The sequence below is a fragment of the Trachemys scripta genome, chromosome 22 (genome assembly GCF_013100865.1).
Source record: "Trachemys scripta elegans isolate TJP31775 chromosome 22, CAS_Tse_1.0, whole genome shotgun sequence".
NCBI classification, from domain to species: domain Eukaryota; kingdom Metazoa; phylum Chordata; order Testudines; family Emydidae; genus Trachemys; species Trachemys scripta.
The window spans coordinates 13,224,144-13,244,269 of record NC_048319.1 but is presented as its reverse complement, the minus strand read 5'-3'; the positions used below and the strand labels follow the sequence as shown (position 1 = coordinate 13,244,269).

The 20,126-nt window shown below is 53.9% G+C and overlaps 1 protein-coding gene across 2 annotated transcripts in view; it reads right to left on the bottom strand.

The window, feature by feature from the left end:
- TJP3 (tight junction protein 3) overlaps positions 1 to 20,126 on the bottom strand; it is a 45,155-nt gene that overhangs the window by 10,380 nt on the left and 14,649 nt on the right. Inside the window, exons 1-9 of one of the 2 annotated variants that reach the window (XM_034755483.1) lie at positions 14,667 to 14,742; positions 13,114 to 13,170; positions 12,538 to 12,662; positions 11,763 to 11,865; positions 9,311 to 9,809; positions 8,718 to 8,821; positions 2,634 to 2,796; positions 1,907 to 1,997; positions 264 to 328 (exon numbers count right to left, since the gene is read on the bottom strand). In XM_034755483.1, the coding sequence (XP_034611374.1) occupies positions 264 to 328; positions 1,907 to 1,997; positions 2,634 to 2,796; positions 8,718 to 8,821; positions 9,311 to 9,809; positions 11,763 to 11,865; positions 12,538 to 12,662; positions 13,114 to 13,161 (1,198 nt within the window). In that variant the 5' untranslated portion in view covers positions 13,162 to 13,170; positions 14,667 to 14,742. Of the gene's footprint in view, positions 1 to 263; positions 329 to 1,906; positions 1,998 to 2,633; positions 2,797 to 8,717; positions 8,822 to 9,310; positions 9,810 to 11,762; positions 11,866 to 12,537; positions 12,663 to 13,113; positions 13,171 to 14,666; positions 14,743 to 20,126 lie in introns of those variants that run through there. The other variant, XM_034755482.1, reaches the window with a different exon arrangement.

The following is a 20,126-nucleotide window of genomic DNA, read 5'->3' as shown; positions in this document are numbered from 1 at the left end:
CACTCAGTCCTGGCCCCGCCACTTAGCTGGACAGCCAGACTTCCAGCGACTCCTACCCATGCTGGTGGTTTCTGCCATGAAGACACCTCAGTGCCAGGAACCAGAGGGACACATCAGCCCATTCCCAACACGCAATCGGTCACTACCCTGCTGGGCGGGGCGGGGATGAGACTGCCCAGCCCCAGTCTCCAGAGCAGGACAGGCTGGACTCAGCCTCGGGGCTCCCTGCCTAGCCCGGAGGAGACCCAATAGCCAGGACTCACCTGGGACAGGAGCATCGTTCTCCTGTACAGTCACTGCCGGCTCCCTGCTGAGCTGTCTCCCCTCCCTAGAGCAAAAAGAGATGTGAGAGTTAAGCAGGACGGCTGCTGCTGCTCCGTTTGTGGGACAGGGCACGTCACCACCACAAACGAGAGCTTTGTCTGAAGGAGCCAGGGTCGGCCTCAGCTCCTCCTACCCGCCCTGCTCCGCGCTGGCTCCATCGCGGCCCCATGAGCTCAGGGAAGGGGGCTCTGGTCCTATTCAGAGAGCCCTTTCCCACAGCCCCTTGCCTGAGAGAGCTCGGCTGGAGGCACGGGGACATCCTGGGACTCGCACGCATTGGGCTGCCTGGTTTGGCCCTGCTCCTGGAGCTCCCCTTCACGCCACAGCAAGTGCCGGGGAGGGGGGGGGAACAGAGGTGAGGGACTGGAGACGCTCAGTGGAGCTGCCAGCTGGAGGAGGGCGCTGCAGCTGGGCTGCCTGCAGGGCTTGTGGGGTTGGGGCCCTGTGGCACTGGAATGGGTTCCCTAGGGGGGTGGTGGAATCTCCTTCATTGGAGGTTTTTAAGGTCAGGCTTGACAAAGCCCTGGCTGGGTGGATTTAGTTGGGGATTGGTCCTGCTTTGAGCAGGGGGTTGGACTAGATGACCTCCTGAGGTCCCTTCCAACCCTGAGATTCTATGATTCTACTGGGCACGGCACACTGCGAGCACACTGCACGTGCACACGCACTCCCTGCTCCAAGAAACGTGCAGTCTATGCAGCAGGGTCTGGCTCTTGACCAGCAGGCAGCCCACTCTGCCAGGCTGCCGTCCCCCGGTAAGTGCTGTTCTCTGGGGCGCAGGCCCTGCTCGGCTCTGCAGGGGAGAGCTCTGATGGCTCACAGCACCCAGGCTCCTCTCTGACAAGCCACAGACCAGCTGCCGGCTGGATCAGGCAGGGAGATGCCCATGCTGCCCCTGCCTTCTCCTCCCACGTATCACCACCTGCCTCGCTCTGAGCCCACACAGAGCCGCCCATAGCAGGCTCCAGCAGGCACCTGCTCCAGCCCCTCCCACATCCACCAAGGAGCCCTTAGAGAGCCGCCCTCCCCCGGGCTGTCCTGGCAGGGAAGAGAACAGCGACTGCCAAGCAGTGTAATGCCCCGTGGGGCAGATGGCCCCGGGCTGCCGTTCTCTGGGGCCGTGAAGGCAGAGGCTCCTGACGGTTACGCTATGGGACCCAACGAACAGACTCCCTGGGAACTCCGCGTAGGCTGCTCCGGCTGGAGTGGGGAAACTGGGCGAGGTTTGCAGTGCAGGTCAAAGATGGGGAGGTCGCCTTTAAACTAAACTCAGGGCCCAGCTCCACATAATGGCACCACTCGGCACTGGCTCCTGGGCATGGCGAGGACTCGTACACACGCTTTATCCATGTTACAGACGGGAGAGGGGGACAGGCAGAGAGCAGCCTCCGAGCCGTGTCGATCCACAACCCCAAACCGGGGCTGTCTCTCAGGGGTCTGACGGTGCCTCAGGACAAGCCGGCTGCTGGGGAACACAGCCGGGGAAGAAGGGGAGCGGCCCCTCCGCCTGGGGTGGGACAGCGAGGGTCTGATGACTCGAAGGGGGACGGGTGGGGGGAAAAGGAAGAGACAAGTGGCTTACGATAGCGAGTTCGTCCTGGAGGCCTCTGGGGCCCGCTGGGGGCTCTGTGCTGGGGGCGGGTAGGACAGTTCGGAGCCAATGTCGGAGATGTCTAGAGCACAAAGGGGGAGAGAAGACAGCGCAGTAGAGCCAGGCATGCCAGGACACAGGTTCATTTCCCTCCTCAGCTCTATGGCAGTGGCAGGCGCGTGACCTGCTGAGTGATCGGGGGCTGGGGAAGGACTGGAGGACTCTTGCTGTCCGATGCAGTGAGACAACAACGGCTTGGAGGCAACAGACCAAGTATTCAGAGCCCATGGCCCTGCCGTTCGCTCGAGAACACCGGCGAGTCTGCCACGTGCCGCTCCACTGATGACCTCCCTAGACGCCCAGTGGCAGCGCCTGGCTTCTCCCTCCAGCTTGCCCAGCATGGCTGCAGCTACTCAAGGAGCAGATCTGGCACAAACCCAGCCCTCGCTGGACTGGTGTGCACCGAGCACACAGGCCGTGCCGCCGGAGGACTCCCAAACAGTAATTACCCCGCAGAGTCCAGCCCCCTGAGCACCATGGCAATTAGGTCACCGTGACCTTTGAATTCAGACAGCAACTAGATACTCGCTGCTGCCCTGGTGTGTTCTCCCCCCTCCCCAGCACTGCCACACCACCTGTACCCAAGTCAGCCACAGAACACGGGTGTCCTGGCTCCTTCCACCTGGAGGCTCCCCCGGGCCCCCGTGACTCTGCTCACCGTCCAGCCGCGAGCTGTCGCTGTCGCTGTCCCTCACTTGGGGGATGTTGACCAGGAATTGCCGGTTGTCCCGGAACACGAGCAGCCTCAGCGTCCCCTCTGACCTTTCAATCAGCCTGCGGGTGTCAGCCAGAGACATGTTCTCGCTGGTGACACCATTAATCTAGCCAGAGGGGCAGAGAGAGGGGGTGGAGGATTACAGAGCTGCCTGCCAAGTACCATGCTCAGGGGGAGGCTGCAGCCTTCCCTGGGGCTGGGCACAGCCGAGCGCAGAGGGGTAGCGAAAATGGACCCTATAGACCAGAGTAAGTCCAGATCCTCCACCACCACCACCACCCCCCCAGCTAATCTAGGGATCCACACTGGGGAGTGCAGCGCTGAGTCAGTCACACTCCCACATGCCAGCCAGCGTGTCTCATATCAGAGCGCCCAACGGGAGGGGTGGGACTGTTGATTTAACGGGCAGGGCCAAGGCTGGCTCTGGTCCCCATAGCTACCCTGCTGCAATCAGGGAAAGACATTCCTTTGGACAATGCAGGCAGGTATGAAGCCCAGCGAGTCCACGTGGGTATTGGGACAAGGAGTTTAATCATGCTGTGTACACATACAGGCACAACACAGTGAGGAACAGCAGGCCTGTTAACAACAATACTCCCCACTACTACAGAGAGGGGTTTTCATCCAGAGATTTCAAAACACTTCACAACCACGGTGGGAAATATCATTAGCTCTTAGATAGATGGGACGCTGAGCCAGGAAGGAGGTATGTGGTTGGAGTGTGAGCACACACACACACACACACACACACACGCTTGCTCTCCCTCTGTCCCCAAACCACCTGCTGATGATCGGGTGGAAGGATCTCTCACCATAGAAAGACCTCTGACTATGTACATAACGGCCATACTGGGTCAGACCAAAGGTCCACCTAGCCCAGTATCCTGTCTGCCGACAGTGGCCAATGCCAGGTGCCCCAGAGGGAATGAACAGAACAGGGAAACACCAAGTGATCCATCCCATCCCCCATTCCCAGCTTCTGAACAGAAGTGAGAACAGAAAACTAGCACCATGTTTAGAAAGTTCCCCAGACAAGCAGCACCTCCTCACGTGCCCAGCCTGTGAAACACACTTGCAAATCGAGTTTAATTATAGTTGTCTGTTCTGACCCTCTTGCCAAGGCCTCTTGAACAAATCCACTTCAGCTTCTGTATTTTTATGCATTAAAAAAATAAATCAACCCCCCCCCCCACCCACCCACAAAGCATCAGTGGTGTCCTCGTTTGCAGAGATCAGGTTATGTACAAGTCTGGCTGGGAGGGGGCAGGGACCATTAAATAAACTGGTTAGTAAAATGTTGACCTCGACTAGCTCTGCTGAGATAAAACCTGTCTGTGCCTTTTCGCCACTCAGCAGCTAGCTAAGTAACTCCATGTTAAACACCCCTTGGCTGCAGAGGTGCTGACTCTGTGGGTGCTCCAGCCCATGGTGCAGCCAGCGCCTCCCATCCACCAGCTGCCCCGCTGACCAACTCCTCCGCCTCCCTCCCAGCACCTCCTGCCCGCCACGCTCAGCTGTTCCGCGGTTTGCAGGAGGCGCTTGGGAGACAGAGGGAAGAGTGGGGATGGGGCACACATGGGGGAGGGGGTGGAAATGGGCAGGAAGAGGTGGGGCAGGGGTGGGGGCCTGGGGCAGAGTGGGGACAGGAAAGGGGTGGGGGTTTGGGGTCAGATGGGGGGAGGGGTTTAAGAGCACCCACAGGATCCAGAGGAAACCAGCACTTGTGCTTGTCTGCAGTGAAGACAAAGCCGGAGTAATTTCGGGTCTGGTTTTTGCACAGACAAGGAGAGGGTTGCTTTGGCCAGGGGAAAGGCCCGTAGATTGGGTTCTTTGTGTGCACTTGTCTTTCACTGTACCCGATGAGCACTCATCTCTGTTCAGGTTTTCAGGGGCCAAGCTCCACCCTGGGGCAGGCAGGCCACCGCGTTCCCCGTTTGTGTGAGGACTCAGTTCGTCCAGACAGTATGATGCAGGCACGGATGGCAGCTCTGTGGCTAACGCTGCCCTAGGCCCTTCCTTTTAACTATCTCCTTCTGATCCCTCTGGAATACTCTTTTGAAGGATTTGAAATTAGAAATTTGGCAGGTTTGGAGTTTTCTATGGTAATTTGGGGTTTAAATGAGGTAGTTGTTAAATGACAGTTTTTCAGACTGGTGCGTACACACACGCACACTGTACCAGGTCACCAGAGTGGGTTAGGAACAGATACATAGTGACGCTAGTACGAGCCCTTAGTGCATTGAGGTGCACGTGGCAATAAACTAGACTAGCTGCTGTGTCCACACTAGGGGCTGTGCCGTTAACTACCTCCCAACCCAGCCAAAACAGTTCTGTCGGTAAAAAGACGATCTAGTCCCCAAAACAAAGAAACCCTCCAAAAACATCTAAACCCACAACGCTTGCTCCAGTTGTTCAGACAGGGGATGTGTCTCTTTTAGAGCCCTGTGGGTTCCAGGCCATGGTGAAGCCTCCTCAGAATGCACCACACAGCAAGGAATTCATGCCATTTGGTAAATGGGGCTGTCACCACAGACACTTAGACCTGGAAGGGCCCTCCAATCATAGAATATCAGGGTTGGAAGGGACCTCAGGAGGTCATCTAGTCCAACCCCCTACTCAAAGCAGGACCAACCCCCAATTTTTGCCCCAGATCCCTAAATGGCCCCCTCAAGGATTGAACTCACAACCCTGGGTTTAGCAGGCCAATGCTCAAACCACTGAGCTATCCCTCCCCATCTAGTGGTCATCTAGTTCAGTCCCCTGTGTGGAGGCAGGGCCAAGTATTATCTAGACCATCCCTGACAGGTGTTTGTCCAACCTGCTCTTAAAAACCTCCAGTGATGCAGATTTCACAACCTCCTCAGGTAATTTGTTGCAGTGCTTAACCACCCTGACAGTTAGGGGCTTTTTTCCTAATGTCCAACCAAAACCTCCCTTGTTGCAATTTAAGCCCAATGCTTCTTGTCCTGTCCTCAGTGGATGAGAACAATTTATCCTTCTCCGCTTCAGAGCAACCCTTGAAGGCTTATGTCCCTCCTCAGTCGTCTCTTCTCCAGATTACACAAACCCACTCTTTTCTCGTAGGTTGTGTTTTCTAGACCTTTCACCATTTTTGTTGCTCTCTTCTGGACTTTCTCCAGTGTCCCCCTGCTTTCCCATGGTGTGGGGCCCAGAGCTGGACACAGTACTCCAGCGGAGGCCTTCGATGCAAAAACCATCTAACATCAGTGAACAAAATCAAGGCTGCCCAGAGCAAAGGGGTGAAAACAGCAGAGGTGTCTGCGCAGAGCAAGTGCCACGACAGAGTTTGGAGCACAGCATCAGACCAGGAGGTTTGGAGCAGGAAAGCTCTCACGAGAGCGAGTGTCAGTCACAGGCTTTGTCTGGGCTCAGATAGATGGTGTTAGCTAGTGTGATCCAACGAACGCGACCCAATACCCCCCCGTTAAGTCCCAGGCTCGACAAAGCCATAATGGCCAAACCCGCAACCAGAGAGGTGAGGAAATAGCTGCTCTTGCAGCGGCAAGGGCTTGGGAGAGAAAGAGCAGGAGAACAAAAGGGCAAGATGAGCCACAAGGGCAGGCGGAATAGCTCAGCTCCCCGCTGGCTCCATCCTGGCAGGTCTGGCCCCACGGTTACAATGGGGCGGAGCAGAGCTGTGAGCCTCCCTTGGTTCTGTTGGGAGCGCTGAGGAGGAGAGTCTCAGAGATGAGAGGAGACCCTGGAGCCGGCAGGTATTGTGGACAGTCCTCCTGGGGAGGTTTTGCCCCATCTCTGCGCTGGGGCTGGCAAGGGGCAGATCAAGCCAGGAATAGGTTAGAACAGCCCAAGCAGAGCCCTAAGTTGTGCCTCCTCCTCCTCTCCCCGCCTTCCACAGCCTCCCAGACCTGAAGACGAGCCGAGCTCTGTGAGCGCCAAAGCTGGTTTCTTCCACCAACAGAAGTTGGCCCAATAGAAGAGATTCCCTCCCCCGCCTTGTGTCTCAAATAGCCTCCAGGGGCATTCCAGCAGCCGAGAATCGCTGGGGGAGGGGGGGCGGGGGGCGCAGTAGTGCTCCCCCACCCCCACAGTATGCCCCCTGTGCCAAAGTGAGTTGGGGGGGAGGGGGAGTTGGCTCCGCCCATATTGGGTGTGGGAGGTGAACTGGGTAATCATATGGAACAACAAATTACTTAGAAAAACTTTCAGACGGAGAAGAGACAGGGCGCAATCGCCGTCATTTAAACATTAAAATACAGAAACTCAAACCACCCACCCACCACACCCCACTCTGTCCTGTGCAATCTGACCTGTTTCTCACACAAAACCAGGAAATTCAGTGTGAAGCCGTTTATCAGCATCCACTCACACACCCACAGCTACTCACAAAGACACACATTGTCCACTCCTCTGCAATGCAACCCGACACCGCCAGCCTCCAGGGTCCCACCCAGGCAGCCTGAATTCTCCCAATACACACATCTCCTGGCTGGGAAAGAGCCCAGAGAGCCCCACCCCCACACCACTATGTCACATGACCTTGACCAGCTAAACCTATTCATCGGCCAAAAAAAAAGTATGTAACCGTTGGAGTTGACGAGCAAACCATCAATCACCTATTAACGTCTACAAATAAAAAGGCACAGGACATTGCAGAATATTTGCATGTAATAACTTACTAGAAGTGGAGACCTCAGTAATAAAAAGTCAGAAATTAAGGTCTCATCCCATAATATGCTACAAAATCAAACCAAACTGATCAGCTAAGAAGTATAAGTTCATATCTACAGCTCAATGACATCACTCATCATTATACACCGATTGCTCATCTTCAGCTCTCACAGAACACGAACCACACAGTTCCAAAACTCAGCTCCATGTGCCACATGCTGTCAGAAATAAATCCCAGTAACGTTACTCCGATTGCCAGCTCTTTGGGGCAGGATCTGTGTCTCTGTTCTGGGTTTGTCCAGCGCCTAGCGCCTGGGCCACAACTAGGCTCCTTGGTGCTATGGCAAGACACCTAATCAGCAGGCTAGACTCCAAACTGCAAATGGTAGGGAACAGCGATTAATCCCACGGGACAGTGGTGTCAAACAGAGGGCAGTTTTCAGGCTGTCCGAGTGGAACTTTGGGGCCTGTGGCCAAGTAGAATTGATTTGCTTGGGGAACAGAGCGTGAGTTTGAACGTTCTTGTTGATAGAACCATCGAAATGTTGGGCTGGAAGGGACCTCCAGAGGCCATCAAATCCAGCCCCCTGTGCTGAGGTAGGACCAAGTAAATCTAGGCCATCCCTGACAGGTGTTTGTCCAGCCTGGTCTTACAATCCTCCAGTGACGGGGATTCCACAGCCCCCCTGGGAAGCCCGTTCCAGAGCTTCGCTACCCTGAGAGTTAGAGAGTTTTTCCTAATATCTCACCTAGATCTCCCTTGCTGCAGATTAAGCCCATTACTTCTTGTCCTCCCTTCAGTGGACATGGAGAACAATTGATCACCTCCCTCTCTGTAACAGCCTTTAACGTATTTGGAGACTGTGATCAGGTCCCCTTCCGTCTTCTGTTCTCAAGCTGTGGGATTGTGTGTCTATGTTTCACACTATTTCCTAAGGCTGGGGGGCATGATTAACTTTTACTGGTTTCCCCGCCCCACCACTTTGTTTTTAATATTGGTCCATTGAACCACATGGCGGCAACACCCAAGTCACGAGCAGATTGGAGAGGAGTTTCTGCTGTGCCTCCCATCAGCTCTAAGGTCACATCTGCTGGGAAAAGGAACCTGTTGGGATGGTGGGGGTCAAAACAGCCTCTTTCAAGTGATGCTGAAGACAGTTACCCCGCCTACACTGGCAGGGCAGACATTTCAAAGCCATTCCGGGGCCGGCAGAAATAGTTTAACATCTGTTATTAAAACAGCCTCATCTTCCTACTGCAGAGTGCTCCCAAGAATCTCCAGACCACGTGGCCCAGGGACAGCGTCACACCCTACACCGAAACCCAGCATCAAGCACAAGCTGATGAGTGCACCAATCCTTCCAGACCTCTGCATACCTTTAAAATGAGGTCCCCCTCGTGCAGCGAGCTGTCCTTGGCAGCCAAGCCTGTCTCTGTTATGTGTTTGATAAAGATCTGGCTTCCCAGCTTCAAGCCGTATTCTGCGTCCCGGGGAGAGAGAGACAAGTCAGGTTCAGGGAATGGAACTAGAGAAATACCAGATCTGGGGTATCAGGGAGACAGGTCCTCACTATGAGCCCACAGTACCCCGTGGGAACCCTACGGCTCCAGCTGTCGTGTTAGCCAGGTCACAAACTCCAGTCGCTCAGGCCTGGTGCGCGTACACAAATTGCACCCATTTAACTGGCTCGGTTTCTAAATTGATTTAGTGAACTCAGTGCAATGTGGCCACAGACCCAGTGCGTAGAAGTGAAGATATTCCTTCCTATTCCACCCCCCAAGGCACCCCCTCAGCCAGTGAGCCCCCAGACTGCTCAGCCTCGCTGCTGTTAAAGGCCCTTCATTTCAAGTCATCATGTTCTGCCCCTCCCGCACGCCGGGCAGCCTCCACCAGACTATGCAATGAAGAAGGATGGTTCATTCCCACTGGAGGGGGCTGGTGGGGAGAGACTGGGGAAGCTGCCTCTTACCTTCGCCCTCTTTCTGCTTCACCAGAACCGAGCGGATGGGTTTCATTGGAACCTCCTGGCGCGGCAGCCTCTTGAACCCAGACACTAGCGCAAGCCCATTGGTGTCCCCATAGCCATTGGTGGAGTGTTGTCTATGGTAACTCTGCCTTTCAGAGCCGCTGTCTGGGCTCTGTCTCCTGTTGCTGCCATCTTGGCTCCGCCTTCTGCTTCTGGACACCTGCCTTCGATTGTCATCCCGAGAGTGGCCGGAGCTCCTCTCACTGGAGGAGTCTCCGTCGTAGCCTCTGCTGTAATCCGCGTCGTCCTGAGGCCGGCTCCTGTTGTGACTGTCGTACCCGTATCCTTTCCCGGTGCTCCGCGGCGACGACTCGTCTCCCTGGTACCCGTACTCCTCATCAGAATCGTATCGGACGGTGTTGGGAGAGTGCAAGGAGTCGCTGGATAGTGGCTGGCTGGTTTTGGTTACAGGAAGCTGAATTTTCTTTGGCCTCTTCACTGTCTGCAGGTGGGAAGGAAGAAGAATTGGTTGGCAAATGACACGTACTCTGCCCTCCCAAAAGAGAGCCACCACTGATTTCAGAGCACTTCACAGAGGGAGAAGAGAGTGTCTTAATTTACAGATGGGGAAAGCCACGGCATTGAGACATTAAGTTATTTGCCCAAGGCCCCGTAGCAAGTCAGTGACAGAGCTGGGAGAGAGGAGCCCCCTGGTTTCTATACTAGAAAGTTGTAGCCCTTTAACTATCCTGGCACAGACAAACCGGTTCAGCGCCCCCTCGCGGGAACGCAGTTATGCTGATCGAAAGGTGCTTTGTACCAGTACAGCAAAGGGAAAGAACTATACCAGGACAAGGCGCCTTTATACTGATGTAACTGCAGCCACACTGGGGCTTAGCCTGGTGTAACTAGTTCAGTAGTCACACCCCGAGCCAAAACAGTTACACTGGTAAAACTGAAGTGAAGACCAGCCCCACGAGTCCCTTCGGCGAACTCCTACGTGTGTGCGTTGGAGGTGACTGACTAATGGGATCCAGACTGTTCCATGGTTCAACGGGCACGGATAAGAGGGAGAGGAGCAAAGGAGGAGCCGCGTCGTCTCAGATTGAACACGGAGGGGACAGGACATGTCAAGAGCCATGTGGTCCCATCTGTTCTTTGGAGAGTAAACAGCCAGACTGAGGAGTGGCCAGTCCCACCAATGCAATGACATATCGCAGACCTCCCGCCTACCTCCACCCTCCCCACGCCCCTTCCTTCCTCGGCTCATGCTTACGAGCCAACCGTGCCCGTCACCCCCTCCTGACATTGTGCCTTCCTCCCCGCTGGCTCATGCCTTTGGAACAGCCTCTCGAGTCATCCTTAAAATACACCCAAGGGCCCACCTGAAGAATGACGCACTCTGGCCACAGTGACTCCACACTACACTGCTGGTTCTATGCTGGGCTGCTGCAGATCGAGAAGGGACATTAGCATGAGATCGCTTTGAGGCAGAGTCTCAGGCATTCAGAGCAGTACGGCTCCATGAGAGCAACAACAAAGGTCCCAGAGCCACTTTGCCTAGTAGTGCCCATTCAGTAGGGCATGATCTACAAGGGCTGTCCATCTTACCGAGGGCTCCCCCCACTCTGCCAACCCTGGCCTGAGACAGAAGTGAGCACAGGACTTGGAGCCAGGAACTTCTGGTTAGAAGCTAAAATTTTAATAGGTCATTTTGGGGGACAGCCTATATCTGGGGTAATTTGGTCCAGGGTTCCCAGTTTCATACTACAAATTCTGGGCCAGGCCCTGGACTGACGTGTGACGTACCTATTTTCAGAGCTGATTACGTACATAGATTTGTAGCGAGATTTGAAAATCCAGCTTTAAACAAAAACACGGATACAGCTTTACTTCCGGTGCTGCTACTCACCGCCCCCGAATGTTTGTAGTTGGCTTTGAGCTGCGATTGCTTACAATTATTCCTAGAGTTATCCTCTTTCACAGTTTTAAAAGTTTGCAAGGAGTTAGTGCCCTGCAATATTTTAAGACGCTGGTTTATTCCTGCGGGTAACTTGCGAGGTTAACAGGGACCAAGACACGCCAATCTAAACAAGCCATGGGGTGGAAGAACCAGGGCTGTTGCTAGCCATGAAATGCTTGGTAGAAGGGGGACCCAAATCCAGCCCTGGTGTAAGTGGATGGGGCCTCACTTATTCAGGGTACATATGCACTACAGAGTTAACTTGAATTGCTCCTCTCGAGTGAGAGTGGCCACTCTCCAGCTGCTGTGTCCACTGGAATTAACTGTGCTGGGGAGTTGCAGCCAGTTCCATGAGGGCTGCGCTTAACCCAAGGACAGACAAGTGGAACATCCAGCCGGGAAAACTTGCCCCACATCAAGGCTTTACGTTGGACCCTTGTTACCTCTCCTCCCACCCAAGCCAAGTCAGCCCCTCCCAGGCAGGACGCTTACGATGTTGGCTAACTTGCCACAGGTTTTGAGCGTCTGGATGGCAAAGGAGGAGGACACGTTCTCCATGGAAAGGCCGTTCACCATCACAACGTGATCTCTCGTCCTGGAAAGGAAAGACTCAGGTCAGGCAGATCCCTTACCAGGGCACAGGGGAGAGCGCGATAAGGCTCCCGAATGGCTAGAAGGAGCCTCTCAGCCTAGGCAAACACCTCCGCAGTGACAGTCTGACCCACGCTTCGCCCCTGAAAATTCTGCTGATGGGGAGCATGTTCATTTGCAGCTCCGCAAAGGCAGGTCCCACCCCAGAAAGGGCAGGAGACCCTCCCAGGTTCAAAGTCCCCGTGTCCTCCAATCTGCACCCCCATTGGCCTCTTCCTTCCCCAACTCCACCCCGAGTCTGCCTCCTGACACCAGCTGGGAAGGCAGATCCCCTCAGGGAGCTAGTGCACCAGGGACCCTCCCAGCAGCTGCTAACTCTCCCCTTCCTCCCACACTAGTGACCCCAGCAGACCCTCCTCCCAGCCCCCACGAGGCATGTTCTGAGTATATGACTGGAGCCAGGACCTCCCGGGTTCTAACTGATTCCCTCTCTGACCTTCAGCCAATCACGCCCCACTCTGTGCCTCAGTTTCCCCAAGCGTTTGAAGTGTTGCTTCCTCTCATGAGTAGAGGGGGACCCGGATCCAAGACACCCCAGAACTTGGGGATGTTTGGATCCTCTCTTTGCTCACAACGCTTTCCTCAGTGAATCCTTCCGGCCCCATCTGCCACTCACTGGAGCCTGCCATCTGCTGGTCCACCGGGTACCACATCTGAGACCACGATAGAAGGGTCCCCAGCCAAGCCGCTGGGTCGGTCCCTGCCTCCTGAGATGGCGATGCCAAAGCCCCTTCGAGGGTCCTAGTGCGACAGATACATACAAGGTCAGGCTCTGCACAGCAGGTACCGGCTGCAGATGGAAGGAGGATGGACACGGGGGCAGGCAGGCGTTTCTGAGGGGCAGCTAAGCATCGCTAATGGCACTGCTGAAAGCCGCTTCCCTGGCAGGCCAGTCGCATCGCTGCCATGAACGGCGGGATCCGGCTGGCACAATACCACAAGGAAGCTCACGCTGCTGGGGGGCTGCTTGGCACTGGCCAGACACTTCTAGGGTCCCCCCAGCTGGCTTGCGCTGCCAGGCTGGCGGGAGCAGGGCCCCACTGGGAAGCAGCTCATGCTGCCAGGAGCCCAATCACAGCAGAAGGCAGAGGGCCCCATTCAGGAGTCTTGGCTGAACCGCAGCGTCGCCACCCACGATTAAAGCCCCAATGCCCACCCTCCCGGACGGAGACGGCGCAGTGCACGAGCTCACCTTGCTCAGCGTCACAGTGTGCTGCTCCCAGATGACCATCTCCTCCATGGCTGTAACCTGGGAGCCCGGGGGAAAAAGGACGGTCAATTAACAAAATCCAATTGTTGCCCTAGTCTCCAGAGAAGGGGGAGGGGTGGCCAATTTGCTCCTGTCACTTCTCTAGACCCCCAGAGATCTGGGCATACTAGAAATCACTTCTAGCTGCAAAGAACCAAGCTGCCTTTTTCCTAACGAGGTAACATCATCCTCCCACCTAAACCCACCCTTAAATAATAGACTTGCCACTGCAGCTGCAGAGAGAGCATCTCCCATTAAGGGGGTGTCCAGGCCGTTGGGGTAAGTGCACTACAAACAGACAGCAACTCTCAATAGAGGTCACCAGCAGGCTCATCGGAATGCAATGAGAGCGAATGAAGCCAGGGAAGCAGTGTGTGTAATAGTTACAGCAAGGGACCGAAACACTGTAAATCACATCATTAACCCGTGCCTCGGTTTCCCCAAACTGAACAGGGATTATACCAGTCTACATCAACAGGGGATTAGAGAGGTTTCTTGGTGTTTGTCGAGCGTTTAGGGAGAAAGCTTTGTCATTAATTTCTGGAACCTGATACCCATAATGGTTCTGTTTAAAAGGGTCCAGTTTAGTCTGCATTGTGGATTACACTCGCTGAGCCAGACTCAGGATTAGAGCCCTGCAAATCTGGATTGTCCATCAGAAGGGACCAGTGGGAGCGGAGAAAGAAAGCTGAAGGAGGGACGTGACCAGCCAATTTCACCAGGACTGTGTCTACTTATTGTGAAAATCAGCATTGCCTCCCCAGAGCCAGTAGCTGCACAAGATACAGTCAGTTAGCTTACACACGGGTCCATGATTTGAACAGATCTATTCAAATTAGGAAGAAGGACCTAGTTTCTACAAGTTAGCCAACATGCCTGGCCCTCTGGCCGTTCCTACTGGATGTTTGCCTATCAAAAGACAACAATAAGTGCTTGTCAAGGTTCCCTCCCCACTCTGAACTTTAGGGTACAGATGTGGGGACCCGCATGAAAGAAGCCCTAAACTTATTTTTACCATCTTAGGTTAACAGTACGCTGCCACCACCAAGCGTTAACCAAATATTTAGGGAGAGCCACTTGGAACTCTGCCTTCCCCCAAATATCTCCCAAATCCCTAACCCCCCTTTCCTGGGCAGGCTTGAGAATAATCCTCCCCAAACCCCTACACCCCTTTCCCTGGGAAGGCTTGAGAATATCCCTCACCACTTAGTCCTGGTGAACACAGATCCAAACCCTTGGATCTTAAAACAATGAAAAAATCAATCACGTTCTTAAAAGAAGACTTTTAATTAAGAAAAAAGGTGAGAGGAGTACCTCTGTGAGATTAGAATGAAAGATAATCTCACAGACAATCAGATTCAAAACACAGAGGGTTTCCCTCTGGGCAAAACTTTAAAGTTACACAAAGAACCCACATTTACCCTCCCTCTTATTTGCAAAAGAACTCACAAATAGAAAATAAAAGTAATCTAACCATTCCTTCTCTAAATACTCACAACCCTATGGGAGTGGGTTGGCTCCTTCTTTCTCTGCCTCCAGCAAAAGCACACACCCAGCACAGACCAAAGACTTTTTTCCCCTTCCAGATTTTTAAAGTATCTTGTCCCCTTATTGGTCCTTCTGGTCAGGTGTCAGCTAGGTTATGGAAGCTTCTTAACCCTTTACAGGTAAAAGAGGAATTAACCCTTAACTGTATGTTTATGACAAGTTTCATATGAAACTTGTCATTATGCAAGGCACTGTATGTTTATGACAGTGCTAATACCACCTTTTCCATTCACAGAGCTCACTACTACTAATACTACTATCACCATTCACAGCTGGGGAAGCTGAAGTGCAGAGCAGAGATGTGACTAACCCCAGAGCACGTGGAGTGACAGAGCCCGGCACAGAGCTTAGCCCCATACCCTGGCCCTGCTGAACAGCGGGAGGAGGCCAGTGATCCAAGAACAGGTAAGAGCGGAAGCTGCATGGTTACTTATTGCTAAACAATTCACGTGGGCACTTGAGAATTAAGCTGTGCCACTCCGAGGAGGCAATGCTAGGGATTAGCTAGCAGAGCACACGGTGGGTGCCCCTCCTTGCTATCCCTGCTCATGCCTCCCCTTCGTGTTCCTATAGAGGGTCTTAAACACTCCAGCCCAGCAAGTTGAGTCCCTGGAGGAGGCACGTGGGGCTGGCATGGCGCAGAGAGCAGGGCACACCCTGACCACCTCTGGGGAGCTGGAGAACTCAGCCCTTGGCCAGGACACAGACAGGAGCTTGTTCTGAGTCAGTCGGCTGCCAAATGCTGGAGAAGACGCGGTACACCCCGCAACTGCCCCAATTAGGAACCCAGCTCAAGTGGACGCAGCCACATCAGAGCCCCAGGCAGGCGGCACGTAAGTCACTTCACCAGCCTTTCCTCTCTAGGGATTCGAGTGCAAGCGTCTGCAATACACGTCCACGTGGAAGCAGAGGGGCTTCTAGCCAAAAACAAACACCTGCCTCCCACAGAGACAGCGATTAGGAATCAAAGACCCACAAATGCTGTGCTTGCAGTTACCTTAACCCACGGAGTTTAGAAACGCTGCATGTTATGAGCCTCACCTCCTCCTTGGCCAGCCCAGGGGTCAGACCACACCAGATACAGCCCACCAGCCATCACACCGGTCCAGGGCTTTAAAGTATCTATGCAAATTAGGGAGGGGAATCAAGTTTATCTACAGGTCAGCTAATCTGCAAGGACCAACGACAGTTCCTACTGCATCTTGGACTATCAAAGGACAACAACATATAATGAGCACTGGTACAGCATTTAATAACCTATAATTTACCATTTAACAACATATAGTAAGTGCTTATACAGCAGTTTCCAATCATAGACTTCAATAATAATAATATCACCCGTTTACAGATGGGGAAACTGAGGCACAGAGCACAGACGCAACTGATCCCAGAGCACATGGAGTGACAGAGCCAGGAAAGAACTCAGGTCCCATACTCTAGCCCCTGCTCCCCAGCGCACTGATGCACAATTAAGCAGGGTGAGGTCTGTGATCCAAGAAAGGGAAAAGCAGAAGCCTGCATGTTCTCAGCCTGGTTTCGAGTGAGCAGGCCATGCTCCAAGGTCATTATGAGGCACCTGCAGTCTCAAAACAACCGGAACTAAACACTGTGCAGTTCAGATCTTGATGGACAGCCTGGTGTCTGAGAGGTAGGGAAGGATCAAGTAACCCAGACCAGACCCCTCCGAGGGTAGGACTGTCTGCCGGGGGCTGGGGACCGGACAAGCAGGGGGCGCTGCAGGTCAGGACGGGGGTGGGGTACATTGGCAGAGCCGTGTGGAAAATGCCTCCCATTGTGCCAGCTCCAGCCGCCACCAACCCCACGATTTTGAGCATTACCAGCCACCCCCAGAAAGGGGTGAAATCTAGAGACCTCCCAGTCCCTGCTCCTCCTAGCAGTTTTTGAACAGCAGGCACCACCCTCCCAGCACCTTTGTCCCCTCAGTGAAAAAACCACCAGCAGCATCACCTGGGACTGGGCACATTTCAGTGACCACCAGGTAGGGTTGCCAACCCTCCAGGATTGGCCTGGAGTCTCCAGGAATTAAAGATTAATCTTTAATTAAAGATTATGTCATGTGATGAAATCTCCAGGAATACATCCAACCAAAATTGGCAACCTTAGCCCCAGGACTGTGTCAGTGGAATGACACTGACACCGAACCAGAGTAAGAGTGGGGGCTCAGGCCCGAAAGCCCTTATCAGTGTCGAGAAAACCACTCACAAACAACCCCCCAACCCAAGCAGGTCAGCTGGGCTGAACATCCCTCCGCGGAAAGTGTATCTGTTGGCAGGACAAGAGGCATTCCACACCCCAAGAGGAGGAATCCTGAGCAGGAAAGACATGCAGATGCCCAAAGAAGGGAACAGCCAAAACCTGGTGTAACAAAAAGGCCAGGCGGACAAGAGACTCCAGGAACTGGAGAGAGGGTTTGAAATCCACACGCTACAGAGACTGATCAAACCAGGGATTCCCAGGCCTGGATCAGCTTGCTTCCCTCTGCAGAGCTAGTACCGTCAATAGCGAACAGACCAGGCCCTGCATTGCAGGGTACAGTTAGTGAAGGGAGCAAGCCATATTTAAAATACCCCAAAAGTCTGAGGGAGCTCTGATTCAGGCCCCTCTCTAGCCAAACCCTCCGTCTGCAGGGGAAATCACGCATCAGGAGGAATCCCTGGGTTCAGCAGACAGAGCATTCCCCCCAGCACAGGATTTCTCAGAACAGCTGGCCTATCAAAGTAGTAAACACCATCTGACAAGAAAGCAAAATACATCACCACCCAAGTCTGGATAGGCCTGAAAACCAATGGTTGCAGGTTACAGCATGAGACGCGATAGGACGGTGCAGCTCCATGCAGAGCGTGTCTGCACCGTGCACAAAGCCAGTCCTGGGCCAGTGAGGTCAAAGGGGTTTTTGGCCATTGACTTTAACCGGAGCAGGATGGGCTGTGGGCAGCCTCTCCTCAGAATCATCCTGATGTTTGCATCTCCTTCCCTCTTGAACTAAGTTGCTGGTTCAGATCTGAGCCAGGCTGGGAGTGAGCAAAAGCTGCTGCCATTGGCTTGGAGAAGATTGTTTTCTTAGCCTAGAATTGCTGTCCTTTGAACAGGCTGCCGCAGAACTGGAGCAAGATAAACCCTGTTTCTCCCTTCAGATTGTTCCCCTGCCCCACAACGGCTGTTACCACGCACAGCACTCACAAAGCTACTGGCCCAGGACCTGCTTCACCGAACGCACACACCTGCTGGGGAAAGAGACTTGCCTGAAATCTTACAGCCATATTCCACAAAGCCCCAGGCTGCTGGCTGCTCCCATGGGCAGGGCTGGCCCTGGGATGAAAGGATCCAGGAGCTCCCGGTAGCAAGGGACACAATCTGTGCGGAGCAGGTGTGCAGAGGCCGAGAGATTCTGTGGCCAGCTGCAAGGTTCAGGCACTTTACAATCCGCTCTTCCTTCTCCCAGGGAGATGGGGGCTTACACCTGCTGCTCCGCCTCCTCCCCTGTTCCACGGCCCGCCTCCTGCTGACACACCTATTCCAAGAGACCAGGCTGACGTGCGCTCAGGTGCTCTGCAGGTAGCCAGCTGACCTGGGTCCCAGCCAGTCTCCTGCCTGCACTTCGATCTCAGCTGGCACAAGCCTCCAGGCCAGGTTTTACAGGAGAACAGAGCTCCAGGAGGTTAGGTGCAGGCAGGGAACACGGAAGGCATGACACAGGAAAGGGCGTCTGACACAGATTCCAGCTGCCCTTGGCAGGGAGCCTCTCTGCACTCTTGGGAGGAAGGAGAATGCCGAGCACAGTGTTTTTGCCATCCCACCACCACATTCATGCTGTATCCACAAGAGAAGGTTTCCCAGTCGCTATTACACGGATTTGCGCCAGATGAGATTTAATGGCACCAGGACTCCTGGGTTCCCAGAGTAATGGGAGCCCGTGGTAAAGCCAGAGGGTCTTGCTGCACAGCAAAAGCTGGGCCTGGGCTCACCTACTGCAGCTGGCTTGACTCCAGCTAACTCCAGGAGCAGTCGTGAAGACAGCACAGCCTGGGCACCCGAGCAGGCAGTACAAGCCCAGCATGGGCTCCGGCTCCGTACTGGGCTCACTTCCTGATTTGTTACTGGAGCTAACTGAATTCGAGCTAGCTCACGTAGGTGAGCCTGTGCCCAGCTTTCACTGCATAAGTCAGGACTCCTGGGTTCCTTCTCCAGCCACTGACTCCGCACTGCTTTGGGCAAGTCATCTCAGTTTCCCCATTTGTAAAATGGGGCCCCTAATCCTTATGCTATGCATAGTACTGCAGTATCCCCCAGAGGCACGGCCAGGATCAAATTAATGCTCATTAACATGAGTACGCTACTGTGAAGTCCCAGCTGAAGGGAGCTATCCAAGCACAAAGCATCAGTATCCTTATTTCCCAGCATGGACCACACCTTGGCTGGTGGACACCTCCCCTCCTATTCATGATCACGAGCCATCTGTCTTGCCATTCATGAGCATGTGGCCTCACTTCTGTGTGGCAAATGACAGCCTTTTGGAAAGTATCCCGGATATTTTAGGGTTTCTTGATGCATTTTAGCGGCTGGAAACATGGAGAAGCCGGTTCCATGGGACCTCTCTACAGACTGCAGTTTGGGAGTGACTAGTTTAGCTCACCTCTCCTGTAGCCTCCCATGATGTTTCTTTAGCTCTGGCTTTAGCTGGCCAAAAGATGGCCAGGTGCATAAGGAACGGAGCTGGTTGTGATTTTCTGTGCTGCAGGACACCTCTCTCTCATGTGCAGCATCGTTTGACATCCTACACTCAGTGCCTCCTTTGCCGCACGCCAAGGGCAGCGCAGGGATTAGGGCTTTTGCCTCCGTTTGCAGTAAGTCTGCTCTTAGCTTTGCATCTTTTTGAAACTTTGCAACAAACATTTACATTTGGAAAAGGCAATAGGAGACTCCTGGCACTGAGCACAGGATGGCAAACAGCCCCACGCCACGGCCAGCCCAGAGTGACAAGGGAACCGGCCTAATCCATTCTCCTCTATTTAGGTTCTTATACCATGTTCATCCCCACAGGATCTGGGCACCTTCCAGTCATGCATTGAGCAACGTGACTAACATCTGTCATGTGTTTGTTCTCTCCTCTCCCTCGGGCAGAAGTGTGTGCAGTGGAGTGTTTTGTTGTGGATAATATACATACACACACACACACACTGCTCTTGGTGCAGAAGGTGGGGAGGTTTGTGATGGTCATTAGCTCCGGGTAGAGTTCATTGCATGTCTATACAGCAACATAAGCCCAGAGGTAGTGGGACTCAAGTCAGCTCACCTATGTCAGGGAACACTGGGCTTGAGTGTCCACACTGCATTTTAATCCTAGGCTAAGGATTGTCTAATCTGTGGTCAAACCAAGTGCTCTGGCA